The following is an 18,694-nucleotide window of genomic DNA, read 5'->3' as shown; positions in this document are numbered from 1 at the left end:
TAGGGGGTCAGAATATACCCGCGGTAGGTATGCCTGTCGTAAGAGGCAACTAAAGTACCAGATTCAAGAGGCTGTGTAGCGCAACCCTTCACGTTGCCAGCGCAATATACAGCTTCTCCAAACCCAATTGTCAACCTCACCTATCCGCGGCGAATCCTGTTTCACTAACAGACGAGGCTCTGGCGACCCAAGCTCCTCATGGAACTTGGGGGTGGGGAGGGAGGGATGATGGCCTGAAGGTTTAATGTGGCCATATAAATCGTTCCCGAGATGGTCGGGCTAGCACCTTAATGGTGCTGTGTTACCGGAGCGCACCAGATCTGTATCTGGCAAAGGACCATCACATCGATAACACTCCCAAAAGCCTTCGGGGAGCAACCTTATCACTACAACAACAACAACAGTTCAAGGAATTCCAGGACTATTGTGGTGTTAAGCCACGCAAGGTAATTGAAAACTAAGTATCTTGGCACAAGAAATATTTTAACTCGAAGACAGAAGGAAGAGATTTGATTTCGGAAGAAATGTTTTGTATAAAATTATTTCCGTAGGTGCTAGCAGAACCCCTGAGGATCAAAACTAACACTTACTGAATCTAGGCTCTGATATGAAGTTTAAACGTTAAGGGAAAAAGTATGCATCTATAAAAATATCTCAAACTGCTTAGTTTCATTTACGATTTACTGAGTTTTCCACATACATATTTCGGCAACACCAGAACGCAAATTTTGAACCGTTTCTTACTAAAACCTAACTGCACTATATATTTTATTTCATTGGAATCAACAACATAATGCTAGAACCAAGAGCTTTGTGACCAAAACTAGGTTCACAATGTTTGGTTGGTGAAAGACATAGACTTATTCTATGTCAAAATATAGTACCATTTTTGGTTGCATGCATATATTTGTTTGTTCAGCTTGAATTAAAGCAAAGTCTTCACTATGTTTAGTAAAATTTCATATGGAAACATCTTAAAATTTTGTATTTTATATTAATAAAATAAAACAAAAATTTGGTCCCTTTTTCGATGTATTTTGGTCCCAAATGAAAACATGGTGTGGCAGCCGTGTTCGCTTTACAGAAAATGTCTTGCTTGTAGATACTAGGTAGGTAGGTAGGTTAACGAATAAACGGGACGATGTGTATATGCATATCATGGCGGAACGATACAAGGTGGCAGCATGGTGACATACCTGCAAACATAAATAAAAATTCCATGTACTTTGTTTTTGTAAATACGATGACAAATATCAAAATCGTTCTGCGCTGGAAGTTGATGTATCAAATAAAATAAAAAAATATTATAATCAGCTGTACCATGCTGCCACCTTGTATCGTTCCGCCATGATGCATATTATGCATGATAAGTTTCTACATAGGTATATTGTAATTTATTCTGTGAAAGTACATAATGTAAACAAATATGTATAGCAATAGGCAACACTTGTTTACTATTATCTTTACTTATTTTCGCTTACAATTCTTTATTTTTCAGTTTTGCCTTTTTCTATACAACAGCTGTTGTGTGGTTATTTCGATGTAACCACATACTTTTGTGGGTAAAAAATTATCCGGATACTTTCGCTGGTAGAATACCAAAGGGTGTAAAAGTTTCCACATGATTCCGTTACCGTGATGAAGAATATTGTTACCACACTAGAATCGGGGCGTTAGTGTTACTAATATTCGTCGCAATATACTAAAAACAGTTTTCCACTATTTTTCTTTGCAGCATTAGAGTTCTAAGGCTTAACATCGAGGTGTAAGCCTTACCCCAGAATACCTGGACGTGGATGGTTCTCCGCCAAAAACAGGCTTGAGTCGGTCGGTACCTCTTGTTGTTGCTGTAGCCATAAGGATACTCCGCGATGGCCTTGGGAAATGTTAACGTTGTTGAAGGTCCTTTGCCGGATGCAGATCCGGTACGTTCCGGTAACAAGCACCGTAAATACCATCTCGGGAACGAGTTGGTATGACCACATGCAACCTTATAGGCCATAACGTCCCCCACCCCTAGATCCATTAGGAGTTCGGGGTCGCCAGAGCCTCGGCTGTTAATGAAACAGGATTCGCGGCGGGTTGACAATTGGGTTGGAGAATATATATATTGCGCTGGCAATCCCTTGAGAGGGTTGCGCTACACAACCCCTTGAATCAATTTGGTATTTTAGACGCCTCTTACGACAGGCATACCCACCGCGGGCATATTCTAAGCCCCCTTAACCCGCTGGGGCACCACTGCATCTTCTCACTGCACGGGTGCAGTTGGGTCGACTGCGGATCCTAGGTGATGTACAATTCCTGGTGCTTCTCGTTATTGAGTGGGGGCTATATTGCTTGTCTCTTTGTTTTGTTCCCATCACAACATTATTTCTTTCCCTCCCTCCCGAAAAAGTGCGACTTGCTGTGTTAAAGCCATCTAACTTTCCGCGGTAGCCCGATATCGGAACGAAAGTTTTATCCATTTTGATGGTCCTTTGCCAGATATTTATTCGGTGCATTTTGGAAAATAGCACCATTAAGGACCGGCTAGTAGAAGAAAAAGTAATGTATGCCTTAGAGTCGTATGGACTACTCGTCCAAACTGAAACATACACACACAACTTGAATATGTTACTCATACGCCCCGTGGATACCACACTGCAATGCAGAATAACATCTAACACAAATGGGGTTTTATTATTGATTAACGCATAGCCCAATATACACATGTACATATATATAAATTTAATTTCTTAACTTGATGACAGATTGCAATTTGCAACAAAAGAGCAATAAAACAAACAACAACAAAATAGTGCTTGCAGCAGCTGACGACCGATAGCTTTATTCCCAAAGCACGTTTAGTCGGCATCACGATTGCCACACCATGTTTCCTTTTGGGACCAAAATTCATGGAAAAAAGGACCAAATCTCAGAAAAAAGGACCAAACTTTTGTTTTATTTGATTGTGATACAAGCCATTCAGAAATGTGTTGTAGTCGTTGTTGAGTATATAATTTCAGGATGTTTCAATGGTTTCACCATAACTCGAGAACGGCTTGACAGATTGCCAGAAATTTTTAGGAAAGATACAGGAAGGAGATATGATGGTTAGTTGATTGTGAAATCCCAAATCGGTTTAGCCATATATATATAAAAATCAAATTCTGTGTGTGTGTGTGTTCGCTATGGAAACGTATTTCCCACACATCAATCATCACCAAATTTTGGTTGTGGGTTCCTTCGATCAGCGGGAAGGTTTTAGGCTAAAAATAATTTCGATATATAAAAGGGGCGTGGCACCTCCCATACAAATGGAATCTTTGGTACTGCATACCTTTGAAGGTATACATGCCAGAACATTGAAATTCAGTAAGGAGTTATATGAGGTCAATCCCTAACACCACCAAGAAAAGGCGCAATTGGGAAAAAGGGGGCGTGGAATCTCCCATTCAAATGGAATCTTTGGTACTGCATAACTTTGAAGGTATACATGCCAGAACATTAAAATTCAGTAAGGAGTTATTTGAGGTCAATCCTTAACACCACCAAGAAAATATGGAATTGGGAAAGAGGGGGCGTGGCACCTCCCATACAAATGGAATATATTATACGGCATATATCTGGATGTCGTAATGGTAGGATAATTAAAATTGGTAAGGAGCTATGTGTCGTAAAGTCCTAAAACCTCAAGTAAAATGTGGAATGGGGAAAAACTATGGCTGCCGTACAAACTTAAGTTATTTTAACACCTAAAGTTTGACTGCATTGTTGAGTTTAGCTGTTATGCCTTTTGGACGTTTAGTAATCTGCCGCTGTTAAAGAAATTGTTTAGCTTCAGTCTATCTACATCTTCTATAAAAATCAAATTCTGTGTGTGTGTTCCCTATGAAAACGTGTTTGCTATTCTTCGGTCATCACCAAATTTTGGCTCGAGGTTCCTTCGATCAAGACAAAAGTTTTTCATATTTCAGAATTAAGAATTTTAAATTTAAACGTTTTTGTTTTTTGGCTATGCGAAAGAACTATCTTAGCTTTCAAAAATGATCATGTTAACAAAATCAATGATCGCTTTCAAAATCAATTTCCTGGTGAAGTGACGAAATATAAATCGATCGACACAGTTACAGATGAAGATAAAATTGGGAATTATCCAAATGAATTTCTGTACTCCTTAGAACCAAAAGGAGTGCCTGCGCATATATCAACTTTCAAAATTGGCTCACCAGTCATGCTTCTTCGGAATGTAATCAAAGCAACAATCATCAGCGGTAAAAGCAATACAATAATATAAAATAAGATACAAGAAGATACAAGAATAAAATGTTTTAACAGAAAATTTCACCAAATATGCGTACAAAATTCAATTCAATTTACAGAACAAAAAATTAAATTATCAACAAACAAAACAGAAAAAATAACGCAACATCCATTCGATCTCGGGCGTAACAACGTGCGCCTTGTAAAGCTAGTTCATTTATAAAGTTACAGCTTTCAAAAAGTGTTCCTGCTATACTTACAGTTAAAATATTTCTTATGCCAAGCTACTTAGTTTTAAAGGTATTCGGCGTACCTTAACACCACAATAATCCTGGAACACCACAATACTCCTGTAATTTTTACATAGGATTTCTTTGTAAAAAAGTGTTACCAAACATAAAACCAATTAGTTTCATTATTTTACTTAGTTTTCAATTCAAATTCCTCCATCAGTGGCAAGTCCTGCCAAATTTCTTAAAGGTACACGTGCATTTTAGAAAAGTTTTCTTAGCTCAACTAGTGAAAAAAAATTTATCACCAAAAGTGTTTGATAACCGATCGAAATATCTGGATACTAAAACAAGAATTCTTCTGATAAGTACGTGTAATGTGTTTGCCCTTAGATCCATGACTTTTCTTAATAATGCCTCGCCCAAAATATCCCCTATGAAATGTCATTGGTCTGCTACATTTTATTGTCTTTGTGGTAAGATTTCCATATACATAAGTAATTTGAAAATTATATGTGGGTTAATGAAAATATGCGAAATGTTCTGGGAAGAGTTGTGAATTTTAACCTTTATGAAAAAGGAAGAAAAGTCCAAAATCGTGGCTACTCCCTAAAAAGGACCAAAATTGAAAACAAAGGTACGAGCGGACCAAATGGGGTTGGAAGGGATCATTTTTGGTCCATATGGACCAAAAGTGGCAACCGTGGTCGGCATACTTAACTCTACTAAGAAACACTGCTCTGTCGTGTGTTATACTCATTCTCTCACCACATTTCTGTAGAGCAGCATAAAGTTTTTGTATTTGTGTCTGTTTTGCCGCTCTGTTTATATTTTGCTTGGTCCTGTTTTGTCGGTGCATTTCTGGTGCAATTTGTTGTTTTGTTATTGTTATTGTTGCTACTATGTACTTATTTCTGGTACCGTTATTATTTAGCGCGCACATGTGACCGCTATCCTTTTGGCATACCAACAACAACATTTGCCTTCGTTTGAAAGCTTACGATGCGCCCAACTACCGATTAATGTCCGAATGACTGTCCATATTTTTTATACCCAGCAGATAAATCAACTAGTTGTGGAATAATGTACAAGTAGGATGATGAGCAATGCCGTGGATATATGAAAATTTTTTAATATATCCTTGTTGCGGAAATATGAAACAATAAAAACTCCTAATAGGGATTTTTTCATATAAAATATGGAAGTGGTTCCGGTTTCGATCTTCATAATTACTTTGGTTTCGTCACGGTTTTGATTTAGTTTTCAAAAAAGTTTGATTTCGTGGTTGTGTGGGTTATTCATTTTCGTTCCGGTTTTAGTACCGTTCTTCAAAATTATTTTCGTTTCGTTCTAGTTTTGATTTCGTTTCGTTTTCGATTTTGCTCTTCAAAGTTAATTTGGGTTTGTTTGTTTCGCTCTTCAAACATTTTTTGTGTTTCGTGCTGGTTTTGTATTTTGTCCTCAAAATTATTTTTATTTTATTTCGGTTTTGGTTTCGCCCTTCAAAAGTTTTTCGCTACATTTCCGTATTTAATTCATGCTTCCAATTTTGCAGCCATCGTTCTTCAAAACGTTTTCCGCTTCGTTTCGGATTTGTTTTGGGGCTCAAAACTATTTTGGTTTCGTTTGCAAAAGTATTTCTCTTTCGTTTTGGGTTTGGTTCCGCTCTTCAAAACTTTTTCGGGTTCGTGTTGGTTTTAGGTTCGTTCTTCACAATTTTCAGTTTCGGTTCCGCCCTTCAAAATTGTTTGACTCGTGTTTGTTTTGGGGCTCAAAATTAGTTTAGTTTCGTTCTTTAAAACTATTTTTGTTTCGTTTCGATTTTGGTTTCGCAATCAAAAATGTTTCGGTTCCGGGTGGGTTTTGGATTTTTTCTCCAAACATTTTCTGTTTCGTTTCGACTAAGGTTTCGGCCTTCTAAGATTTTTCGGTTTCATTCCGGTTTTGGTAACGACATTAAAAATTGTTTCGCTACATTCCATTTGTTTGTATCTCAATCTTTGTCGCTTTCTTACTTAAAGTTATTTCCGCTTTGCCCTTGTACCTCAAAACTGTCTTGTTAAACCGGAATCGGTGTTGATTTCGGGAAATGAAGCTCTTGAAAAATGAAACGGTTGTTAACTGTTGTGGATTCGGTTATGACTTTGGTTTTCTTTTTCAAAAAATGAAACGTCGGGAAACTGTTAAGGTTGCGGTTTCTGGCATTTTTTTCGAAAACGAAGCGGTTGGTTGCAGCTATGGTTCGGTGTTCTTTTCTTAAAATTTCGGTTTTTTTTTAAATCGGGGAATCATTTTGAAAAACAAATCGATTGTAAATGGTTAAGGGTTCGGTTACAGCTTCGCGGTATGCTTTGAAAACTGAATGGGTGATGGTTTCAGCTTCGAATTTCGTTTTTCATAAACGAAATCTGTTTCGGATTTCATTTTTAAGAATGAAACGTTTGAGACGGTTATTATTTCGTTGTTCGTTTTGAGAAATAAAATGGTAAGGGTAAGGGCTACGGCATACTTTTTTAAAAAAATTGAATAGTTTCTATTTTCACTTTTAAAAGTAAAACGGCTATAACCGATTACAGTAAAAGTTTCGCTTACGGCTTCGCAATTGAAATGATTTTAGTTATGGCCTTAAAATTGAAAGTATATGGCTTCGGTTTCCTTTTCAACGCTGAAATGTTTGAAAGCTGCTTCGGTTGCGGTTTTTGGTATTATTTTAGAAACCGAAGCGGTTATACACGGTTACAGTAAAGCTTTCGCTAACGCTTTGGAAATTGAAATATTTTAGGCTGCGGCTTCGTTCGATTCAGTTCTTCAAAGGTAAACGGTTAAAAATTGTTTCGGTTTTCATTTTGAAAAATGAAACGCTTATAATTACGGCTTCTGATAAAAAATAAACGTTTTATGCGGCTAGATTTTCGTTGTTCTCTTTGGAAAATGAAGCGGTTAAGCTTACGACTTCGGTTATGGTTGGGGCTCGTGTTTTAACGGTGTTGGTTAAAGCTTCGGATTGCTTTTTTAAGAATGAAACGGTTGGGATTATGGACTCGTAAAATTTTGAAATGAAACGGTTCCAATTTCCGTTTTTTAAAATGAAACGGTTTTAATTTCCGTTTGTTTTTTTTAATTAAACAGTAGTAAACGGTTATTGTTAAGGCTTCGGTTATGGTTTCGGTATTCGCTGTAAAAATTTTGTTATTTGTTATTTGGGTTATGTCTACGGATTGCTTTTGGAAAAATGAGCCTCAATTATCGAAGATAAATGTAGTTTGGTGAACCCAACGACACGACAGACCGCTTGTACCCCAGCGGGTTAGGGGATCAGAATATACCCGCGGTAGGTATGCCTGTCGTAAGAGGCGACTAAAATACCAGATTCAAGGGGCTGTGTAGCGCAACCTTTCAGGTTGCCAGCGCAATATATAGCTTCTCCAAACCCAATTTTCAACCTCACCTATCCGCGGCGAATCCTGTTTCACTAACAGACGAGGCTCTGGCGACCCCAAGCTCCTCATGGAACTTGGCGGTAGGGAGGGAGGGAATGGCCTGAAGGTTTAATGTGGCCACATAAATCGTTCCCGAGATGGTCGGGCTAGCACCTTAATGGTGCTATAGCACCGGAGCGTACCGGATTTGTATCCGGCAAAGGACCATCACATCGATAACACTCCCCAAAGCCTTCGGGGAGCAACCTTATCGCTACAACAACAACAACAACAACAACAGACCGCTTGCCATCCACATCGGGCAAGAAAGATCTAGCTAACCTCCCATTTTGTAGTTTTTGCACTGGGTTTATTTAGCAGTTCAGTTTCTTATACAGTTCGATTAAGCCTACATATTTACAACCACACGCCGCTACTGATTCAAACGTAGTTGGGATAATAGATACGCCTGACAGTTGCTTGGTATATTCCCATGCAATGGAACTCAGATGATTCTCATATTCAAATATTTCGAGGTAAGCGAACTTGAAATTTTCCTTATCACCCTCAATCGCACAACGGTCGAGCTCAGGAACTTATTAGCTATTCGCTATGTGTCGGAATATCACTGTTTATCATCCCATTCACGTGGTTCTTAAACGCAATGAATTTTACTTGGAAGACACTACAGCCACTGGGGCAGCTTGAACTTGCCGCTAACCTACAGGAATTTGACAAAATCTCCAGTCGGTCTGTGATCAAGTCCAAGTTGGTAAGAAAGCTAAAGTAACCGTTTTCAGAGTGCCCATTAGCTCTTAACACGAAGCCCCAGGCTCAGAAAAATTCTTGATAGGTTGTTATTACTGTCTACATTTTTGCAGTTGGTATCAGTGTGGTCTCTTTTGGATTAGTAAACTTTCTGTGCGTAAAAGTACATACATTAGGGCGGGTCAAATTGTATGGGAGAAAGGAGGAAAAAAACTTCAGGTGCACATCCAGTTTCTGAATCTATGGGTCATACTGAGTAATATTGTCCACGGGACCATAGGTCTGAAATGAATTTCGAGCCGCCCTAATTTTGTTAGAAAATTTTGTATCCCAATCCGAAAAGCGGTTCTCAAAAATAAAATACATGAAAATAAAAGTCAAATTCGGATTCGGATTGGGATATAAAATTTTCTAACCAAATTAGGGAGGCTCGAAATTCATTTCAGACCTGTGGTCCCATGACCCATAGATTCAGAAACTGGATGTGCCTTTTCAACAATAAATTTGACCCACTCTAACATACATACTAAGTATAAGCATGACATTGCGGCTTAAACGTGCCTGCTAGTGCTGGTGCTCCTGCTGCTTCATCTTCTGCCTTCTCCATCTCCCCGACTCCTAGGTATGATGGATGCTTCTTCGCGACATTAATACTGCTTTGCCTATGCGGTGGTAGCTTAAAGTTTATTGGCCCAACGTACCGAGTGCAGTGCAATGTTGGGTGCATTGAGTGCTGTGTGTGTGTGTGTGTGTGTGTGATGAGCGGTGAAGAGCGTTAAAGCGCACGAAGGCTTGACTTGACTTGTGTAAAACGGCTATTCCAGTTTTAACTTAGCGACACATCCGCATTGTGGTCAACAAACAAAATTTATACAGTTTTTTAGTGATAGTTGATGCGCTAAGGCTGAGTGCAACGAAACTATGTGAATAATTTGGTTAATTCAAATATTAATTTGAAGTTATTGTGTGCGGAGGAAAAACGTGTGGTTTTGTTAAGTTTTGAGGCAGACTTTTTAACTCAAGAAAAAAGTTGATAATGATTTGTTATGAATTTGTAGAATATTTAGTGAGCTCGCATATTGAGTGAATGATTCGCAAGTGCGAGAATAATTTAAAAATAAAATTTTTTTATTGCAAAGAATAGGAAAAATCTAAAAATCTGTTATTATAAATACTGAGTGCCGCTTATATTATTAAAACAAAATCCCACATTAGTTTGCAATAACAAAAACAAAAACAAATAAAGTGCACTGCAAAATTCTGCATGAAATCGGAAAAGCTATAAATTATCCTTAAATAAGAAGAAGAAGAACAACAAAGCTGCAACAACAAAACTATTTAAAAGCACAAGCCTAGGTGCCCGTATGCCGGAATGTAGAAAAAGAGCTTTTTGCGGCATGCAGCCAAGCAATTAAAATAAAAGCAAAAGAAGCAGAGGCACAAAAAAAAACAAATAAAACACTAAACAGGAGCGGCTAAAGCAAGCGGCGACAAAAAGCCGATCTCCAAAGCAACCGAACGACCGGGTTTTAAAACACGCACACATACACACATTCACATACACAGCAATACAACGCATTCACACAATAAATGCATGCACTTTGCAGTGACTAACTGTAAATGCATGTTGGTATTGCCGCAAAAGCGTTTGTGCGCGGGGAGCAGTACGTTCGGTCGATTTGATAGAAAAATTCCATTTCAAAGCAATTCAAGTGAATAAAATGCAAACAATGCAAATCCTATTGAGTGTTGATAAAGAAATTTGTGAAAAAAAATAGACACGAAAAAAGTTCGTAAATAAAAATTAAATTGCAGTGAAGAGTGTGAATTGAAAGTAAGAAAACAGAAAAATATAAAAAAGCAAAAACAAAAACAATACCGAAAAAATCAGTGTTAAAGTTGTGCTTGAGAAACTTTGAATGAAAGTGGTATTAAACAAAAAAAATAAAATTAATAGAAATTAAACTTTTCAAGTTAAAATATAAAAAAGTGCAAAATTGAAGAAAAAAAAATTCAAATAATATAAAAAAGCGTATATGTACTTTGCAAAAGCTTACACGCTTACTTCGGTCTAAAAACAATAAGCAATACAAATTTGTATAAAAGTTTTACTAAACTTCTATTTATTACAATCCCAATGCAAAATAAATTTTTAAAATAGTTAATAATAAAACATCAACTTATCTTAAAAAAATATACTTAAAATTTTATTAAACTCATACGAAGCAAAAATATAAACAAACATTAAAAGTTGCAATCTCTTACGTACTATTTTACCATAAAGTCTTGCTAAGTGTGCGCCCGGCAACAGCTTAAATGTATTTTAGTATTTTTCAATTTATAGGCCAGCCCCATCGAGGGCCGGCGACACATGGAGTTTCCAACAAAGTCTAGTTTAAGCGTCACTGACACCAGCAGGTATGTTTTTTACTTTTACTATTAAATACTTAAGTATGTAAACATTGGGGTGTTTAATTTTTATGTGAACTTTTCTCTTTCTCCTACGCAAAGCTTAGTGTCTTCAAAAAATGGCCTTACTCTGTCTGGTGTCTTTCAGGCGGAAATAGAAGTCGTGACGAAAGCAAAAGATATACTGCAATCATTGTATGCATTTGCTACTTCAGAGTAGCAGTAGCAGCGTAAAAAACGCTCTGCTACTGCTACGGCTCTTAACTTGAACAGAGCATAGAGCAGAGCCGTAGCATAAAAAGTGATAGCATTACTTCCCCTATGCCACGAGTTACGTCGTGTTTAAGAGCGGTGCAAGTTGTAGAGTAGTGCAGCGAGAGCGGAACACTCAACCCTGTTCCCACGTTGCATTTTAAGTTGTTGTCGATAAGTAGTAGCTCGAGGAAATACAAAGTTTTGCTTAACAATTCCCAAGAGAAAACAGCAATACGTCTTTTTTTTGCTCTCGCTCCACTACAAAAAGCATTTCGTTTGGAGTTTTTATTCTGCTATTTGTTCCGTTCTAAAACACGACGTAGCTCGTAGCAGAGCATAAGAAATGCTATCGCTTTTTTATGCCACGGCTCTGCTTTAGACTCGGTGCATGTTCAGATGTTGTTGTTGTTGTAACAGTGCTTCGTCCCATCCAATAGGTGTGAACACTCACTAATAACTGTCATCAAGCACCTGCAGCGAGTGTCCAAGGAAAAATGATGTATATTAAAACGATTTTCCATCATCCCTTGTCAAATTTGGTTTCGAGACTAACCGGTTTCGGCGTTGAGCCATCATCAGTGTCGATTTTCGAACTTGCAGTTTCAACAGGGGTGGAGCAGAGTAAGAGAGGTATTAAAGCCGTTGGTTCTACATTATAATTAAAAAGATGGTTGGTGTATCATGTGGGGATACGTTGCAAGCAGAACATACATTATGTGGGTCGGGGTTGATTCTTGATAGGTAAGAGTTTAACCTGTTACAGTATCCAGATCGAAGTTGAGCTAGAGTGACGCAGACAGTGCGCCCCTCTTCTGCTGGTGCTGGGTATTTATCTTTAAGAATTTAATTTTAAGTGATTGAAAACGACATATTACTCTTGAGTTTTGTTTTTGCTATTGTTTCGGATCTGAACATGAATTAGCCACATTTAATTCATGTTTAGATCTGGAGTAAAAGCAAACTTAAACTTTAAGAGTAATAAATCATTTTCAAACACTGATTGTAAGCAATATGCTCAAGTTGGAGTTACGTTAATCTTATAAATACGCTGCAAAAAATGCGATGAATTTTGGATGATGAATCGGGGATGAGTCGCAAATGAATATCCGACCACAGCCCGTTTTGATCTACTTATATGGGTCGGAGTGATCCCTATTGTTTGAGCATGTCCTATGAAGAGATTAATTGTGCCTGTTTATGCCTAAACGGGTACTGTCGGACTGATCCTCTTTGCACCCCTATGGGTACTGTCGGACAGGTCCTCTTTCTACCCTTACGGGAGTTCTTACCGATTTTATGATGGTTTTGAAATTTAATAAAATATTTTTAATTTTTTTTCTTATTGGTATTGTACAAAAATAAAATAATAAACAAATTCTGCTCATGATACAAAAAATGGAGGTAGTTCCATTTAGTGTGAAGTTAGCCACTTGAGTTTTGCGGGGACAATGACAATTTCACCAAACACAAGCTACCAGATTAAAAAATTTTACGAATTTTTCTAATTTTGATGGATTTCATTTTAACGAATACGACTAAATTACTTTCATAGTTATTTTAAATAAAAAGGAAAAAAAAATGCGCCCCATGCCTTGGAAATATCTTAATACGAAATTTCAGCCTAGAAAAAAGGGTTTTAATAAGCTTTTCGAGCTGCCGAAAATTGTTTTGGTGGAAGAAACATGGATCGAAGTATGCAAAGTAAGGGAATATAACTTTCTTAAGTGTCCGTATAATTGCTCAGAACATTTTGACAAAACATACACGTTTGTCAATTAATTGCCCAAAGGAGGTCGTTTTAAACCAACACCGCAATTTCTTGATAAATTGGCCACAAGTCCACATTTTTTATTATTTTATTTATTGAATAATTCAAGTGTTGCGCTTTAGGAGGGAATTATTTAACCATTTTTTAGGGAGAACATTAACCTGCAGGTTAGCCACTAGTTATGGGAGTGTTTTTGCCCGTTGTACCATGGGTCATCTTGGGGCAGCGCCGCTTATACACATTATGTGCCCTTTTAGCATTCACATAGATGTGCAGACTTTGGAGGTACACTTTTTCTCAACATGACCTAAGAAATATCCACTTTAGGGGTATGGTAATAGGGCCATGCTAGAACAACAGGATTTTTCGTGTATTTTTTTTCTGTCTAGGGGTCAAGCTGCCATAAAGATATGAGTCATTAACCAATGTATGAATCATTATCCACTATTTTTTTTAATAAAATTCCATGTTTTACTGTATTCTCAATCGATATATATGCACATAAATCGTGCTAAAGCATATTATTATTGTCTCAGATTATCATTGCGTTTTCATCCTAAAGGAAATTTCCATCTCGAAAACCACAATTTCGCCTTAAACAGTAACGGTATGGCAACGCTAATGGCAAAACAACAAACCTTATGAAACTACAAAAATCCCCAAATACGTCAAAAAATTTTGAGTGGAGCTACCTTCTTTTTTCTATCATGATTCTGCTCCGAAATTTTCTTAAATAATTCTATTAATTTTTTATTTTTACCACTTCGTTGCCGTTTTTTATTGCTTCCCAAAATTGCATATATAAATTTCGAACTGACTAATCTCAACTGTACCCAATAGGGACTAGGGGGATCCCTTTAGGGATTTTTTGCAGGTTTAAAAATGGATATGTTTGCGATAGTCCAAAGTACTCAACCGATCTTGACAAAATTTACGATAGCAGTGCCACGCCCCCACGCAATATATATTTCATTTTGTGACAAACTCAACTATGTTTAGCTCAAACTATCGATAACTGAGTATCTATATATTAACCTGCATAAAATTTAGAAAAATTCGCTATATCTTCGTACTAACTTGAATCAGGTATCCAAAATTTGGTATAGAGATACCGTATATGAAGAAATTTAGTTGGGAGAGAGAGTGGAAGTGATAGTGAGAGTGGGAGTGAAAATGGATCTGGGAGTTGAAGAGAGAATTAGAATAAGAAGGGATTGGTGATAAAGGTAACGAGGGAGGGTCGGAAAGAAGAAGGAGAAATGGAAAACAAGGAGACGAGGAAAGTATAGAGAGCGATATGGGGACGAGAGAATCACTCGCAACATAAATCTCAACAACAATCTCACATAGTGCATCATACAAAAGCGTGTTGGAACGAAAAAAAGTACTAGAAACTGTTAGCATTAATAGAAACACACATATGTTCACATGAGTATAGATCTGAATAAAAACGACAGAGGAACATCCTCCTCTTGACCCCTTCAGCTAAGGCTCACGAGCTGCCTTTTACCTGTCCCAGCGGGTTAGGGGGCTTAGAATATACGCGCTGCAGGTATGCCTGTCGTAAGAGACAACTGAAATACGCAAATGATTCAAGGGCTTACCAGCGCAATTTATAGCTTCTCCAACCCAATTGTCAACCTCACCTATCGGCGGCGAGTCATGCTTCTCTAGCAGGCGAAGCTCTGCCTACGTCAAATTTTTCATGAAACTAGGTGGTGGGGGCGGAATGGATAGCCTAGAAGGTTCAATGTGGTCATATCAAATCGTTCCCAAGATGGTCAGACCCTTAATGCTGCATGATACCGGAACGTACCGGGTCTATATTCGGCAAAGTACCATCAGAATCGACAACGTACACCAAAACCTTTGATGAGTGTCTTCATCGCTATAACAACAACAACAAAAATACGTCCCTTTTACCTCGTGCTATGACTTCTCTTGCAGAGGCGCAGGTATACGAATTACCTTTCATCCTCGGCTTCATCAAACGTGGGATTTTGCGGGGTCCATGGGGTTCTGCGCTGTATCTCTCCTCAACTAAACTCCTGTGTACCACCCAGCTAAACCAGAGGATGTAAACGGGTTATTGGGTTCCATTTGCAATATCTTGATTATAAAAATAAGAAGCTCTCCGACTTTCATAATAAATGGGAAAGATTCGCTTTAAGTGATTGTTCGGCACTACAGGTTTCATGACTTTTTCTGAACTAGTGCTGATCAGATGTACAGCAAACCAGTTGTCAGCCAAACTTGTACCAACGGCGCTAATATCTGAGCTATATGAATTTAACTTAACGAAGACAGTTTACAATGTGTTCTAGTAGTTGCCACTTGTTGTTGTTGTTATTGTTGTAGCGATAAGGACACTCCCCGAAGGTCTTGGGGAGTGTTACCGATGTTGATGGTCCTTTGCCGGATGCATATCCGATACGTTCCGGTGCCAAGCCCGACCATCTCGGGAACGATTTGTTATGACCACATGCTCCTTCTCTGCCATAGCGCTCTCCCACCCCCTAGATCCATGAGGAGCTTGGGGTCGCCAGATCCTCGGCTGTTAATGAACCAGGATTCGCCACGGATAGGTGAGGTTGACAATTGGGTTTGGAGAAGCTATATATTGCGCTGGCAACCTGAAAGGGTTGCGCTACACAACCCCTTGAATTTATTTGGTAATTTATCTGCCTCTTACGACACGCATACCTACCGCGGGTATATTCTAATCCCCTAACCGGCTGGGGGAGTAGATGCCACTTCGTATGGCGTGATGTTAAAAGTTTCAGTTAAAAGCATCTTTTCAAGGGACTGCTATGATCAATTAACGCCACCGTCAGGGACTGCTTCGCTAAGTAATTGATTCTTTCCGGACTCTGGATGTTGACCCCCTTAGGCTAATTTCCCATTTCAATATATATGCCTTTTGTCCCCCCTTCTTCTGGCTTTCTATCCCTCATCTTTCTGACCTGAAGCCTTCGAGGGAATTGGAATCTACTTTTTGGTGAGTTCATATCTTCTGCCGTTTTGCACATACATATTTTGCAGATGTGGGTAGACTGCTTTACAATTCTGCGACTGGGTCCATTCAACCACTCGCTACTTTTTCATTTCCCCTCATCCGTGCCAGCGAACTGCCCTCGCCCTACATATTTCTACGGTCAAGTCTCTACTGCCGCTCCCTTCTCATCTTCCCATGTTTACGACTCCACTCTTCTTCGCTCCTTTTCCCTATCGCCAAGATGAGTGATTCAACTTGACAACGTGATTTCAGTGCCTCTTGCTTTGATAAAGCCACTGTTACTTTCTGAGTGAGCCCGGAAAGAATCCGCTTATATACAGCCAAATATACCACCGTGTGCAAGTCTTGCAATGGGCACATGTCGCAACACACCCTTGATAAAGAAGGTTAACCGTTCTTGTTCACCGACTTCCTATGAAGCAGAACGGCGTAGACGTAAGTCCTTTACCGCTGGCTAAGCCAGCACAGCATCGACATGGTTCCCACCCTAGAGAGTAAAAATTAATTTCATATCTTTATTCGGCTGGTAATATTACTAGGTGAAATCTTAATTGATCGACCAGTTGAGTTGTCGGGAGAAACTAATTTTTTTGTCCTTATGTATTGGCACATAGCTACTTAGGCCATTTTAACCATTATATAAAAAGTCAGACCAGCTATCTTTCGTGAAAACGGACTGAAATTGGGAGCACCAGAGGGCACCAAGTCCTCATTCATACCTCTTCCAACTTAGTGAGGTCTCCACTCGCATAACCTGACGTAGCTAGCGAGGACTTTATATCCGCGTAAAATGGAAATAGCTCGTCATTATACCTCCTTTGATACTGGCAGTCGGCATCATTAACAGAAACATAAGTCTTCCGGCGAACTGTTCTATGGCACACTCCAAGAGAAATCTCATCTTCTCTCGACAACGTCCACGGCACGGCTTATAATGTTTGATTTTTGTTCGTCGAGAGTGGACTTTACTTTTCAATTGCCTTCTCAGTCCAAAGTAGCACTTATTGGCAAGAGTGATTCTCAGTTTGATTTCTAAAAAAATAACAAGTAAGGAAGGTTAAGTTCGGGTGTAACCGAACATTACATACTCAGTTGAGAGCTATGGTGACAACATACGGGAAAATAACCATGTGGGAAAATGAACCGAGGGAAACCCTGGAATGTGTTTGTATGACATGTGTATCAAATGAAAGGCATTAAAGAGTATTTTATGAGGGAGTGGGTCATAGTTCTATAGGTGGACGCCATTTAGGGATATAGCCATAAAGGTGGATCAGGGTTGACTCTAGAATGCGTTTGTACGATATGGGTATCAAATGAAAGGTGTTAATGAGTATTTTAAAAGGGAGTAATCCTTAGTTCCATAGGTGGACGCCGTTTCGAAATATCGCCATAAAGGTGGACCAGGGGTGGCCCTAGAATTTGTTTGTACAATATGGGTATCAAAAGAAAGGTGTTAATGAGTATTTTAAAAGGGAGTGATGATTAGTCCCACAGGTGGACGCCGTTTCGAGATATCGCCATAAAGGTGGACCAGGTGTGACCCTAGAATTTGTTTGTACGATATGGGTATCAAATTAAAGGTATTAATGAGGGTTTTAAAAGGGAGTGGTGGTAGTTGTATAGGTGGTCGCCTTTTCGAGATATTGCCATAAAGGTGGACCAGGGGTGACTCTAGAATGCGTTTGTAGGATATGGGTATCAAACGAAAGGTGTTAATGGTAATTATAAAAGCGAGAAATCCTTAGTTCCATAGGTGGACGCCGTTTCGAGATATCGCCATAAAGGTGGACCAGGGGTGACCCTAGAATTTGTTTGCACAATATGGGTATCAAAAGAAAGGTGTTAATGAGTATTTTAAAAGGGAGTAATCCTTAGTTCCATAGGTGGACGCCGTTTCGAGATATCGCCATAAAGGTGGACCAAGGGTGACCCTAGAATTTGTTTGTACAATATGGGCATCAAACGAAAGGTGTTAATGAGTATTTTAAAAGTGAGTGGGCCTTAGTTCTATAGGTTAACGCCGTTTCGAAATATCGCCATAAAGGTGGACCAGGGGTGACTCTAGAATGTGTTTGTATGATATGGGTATCAAATTAAAGGTATTAATTAGGGTTTTAAAAGGGAGTGGTGGTTGTTGTATTGGTGGTCGCATTTTCGAGATATCGCCATAAAGGTGGACCAGGGGTAACCCTAGAATGTGTTTGTACGATATGGGAATCAAATTAAAGGTATTAATGAGAGTTTTAAAAGGGAGTGGTGTGAAGGCGTTTTCCAGATATCGACCAAAATGTCGGCCAGGGTGACCCAGAACATCATCTGTTGGATACCGCTACTTTATTTATATATGTAATACCTGCCAAGATTTTAAGGGTTTTTTATTTGGCCTGCAGAACTTTTTCATTTTCTTCTACTTAATATGGTAGGTGTCACAACCATTTTATAAAGTTTTTCTAAAGTTATATTTCGCGTCAATAAAACAATCCAATTACCTTACCATGTTTCATCCTTTTTTTCGTATTTGGTATAGAATTATGGCATTTTTTCATTTTTCGTAATTTTCGATATCGGAAAAGTGGGCGTG

The 18,694-nt window shown here is 38.6% G+C and overlaps 1 protein-coding gene across 1 annotated transcript in view; it reads left to right on the top strand.

Annotated features, from left to right (window-relative positions):
- Positions 1–9,503: 9,503 nt before the first annotated feature.
- Positions 9,504–18,694, top strand: part of Eip78C (Ecdysone-induced protein 78C) — a 908,078-nt gene continuing 898,887 nt past the window's right edge. The window contains exon 1 of the mRNA XM_067786959.1: positions 9,504–11,080. Within this exon, the coding sequence (XP_067643060.1) occupies positions 11,034–11,080 (47 nt within the window). The 5' untranslated portion in view covers positions 9,504–11,033. The remainder of the gene's footprint in view (positions 11,081–18,694) is intronic.

Source organism: Eurosta solidaginis, chromosome 5 (genome assembly GCF_040869045.1).
Source record: "Eurosta solidaginis isolate ZX-2024a chromosome 5, ASM4086904v1, whole genome shotgun sequence".
In the NCBI taxonomy this organism is placed as follows: Eukaryota; Metazoa; Arthropoda; class Insecta; order Diptera; family Tephritidae; genus Eurosta; species Eurosta solidaginis.
The sequence above is the reverse complement of the archived record's forward strand: the minus strand, read 5'-3'. Positions and strand labels throughout refer to the sequence as shown.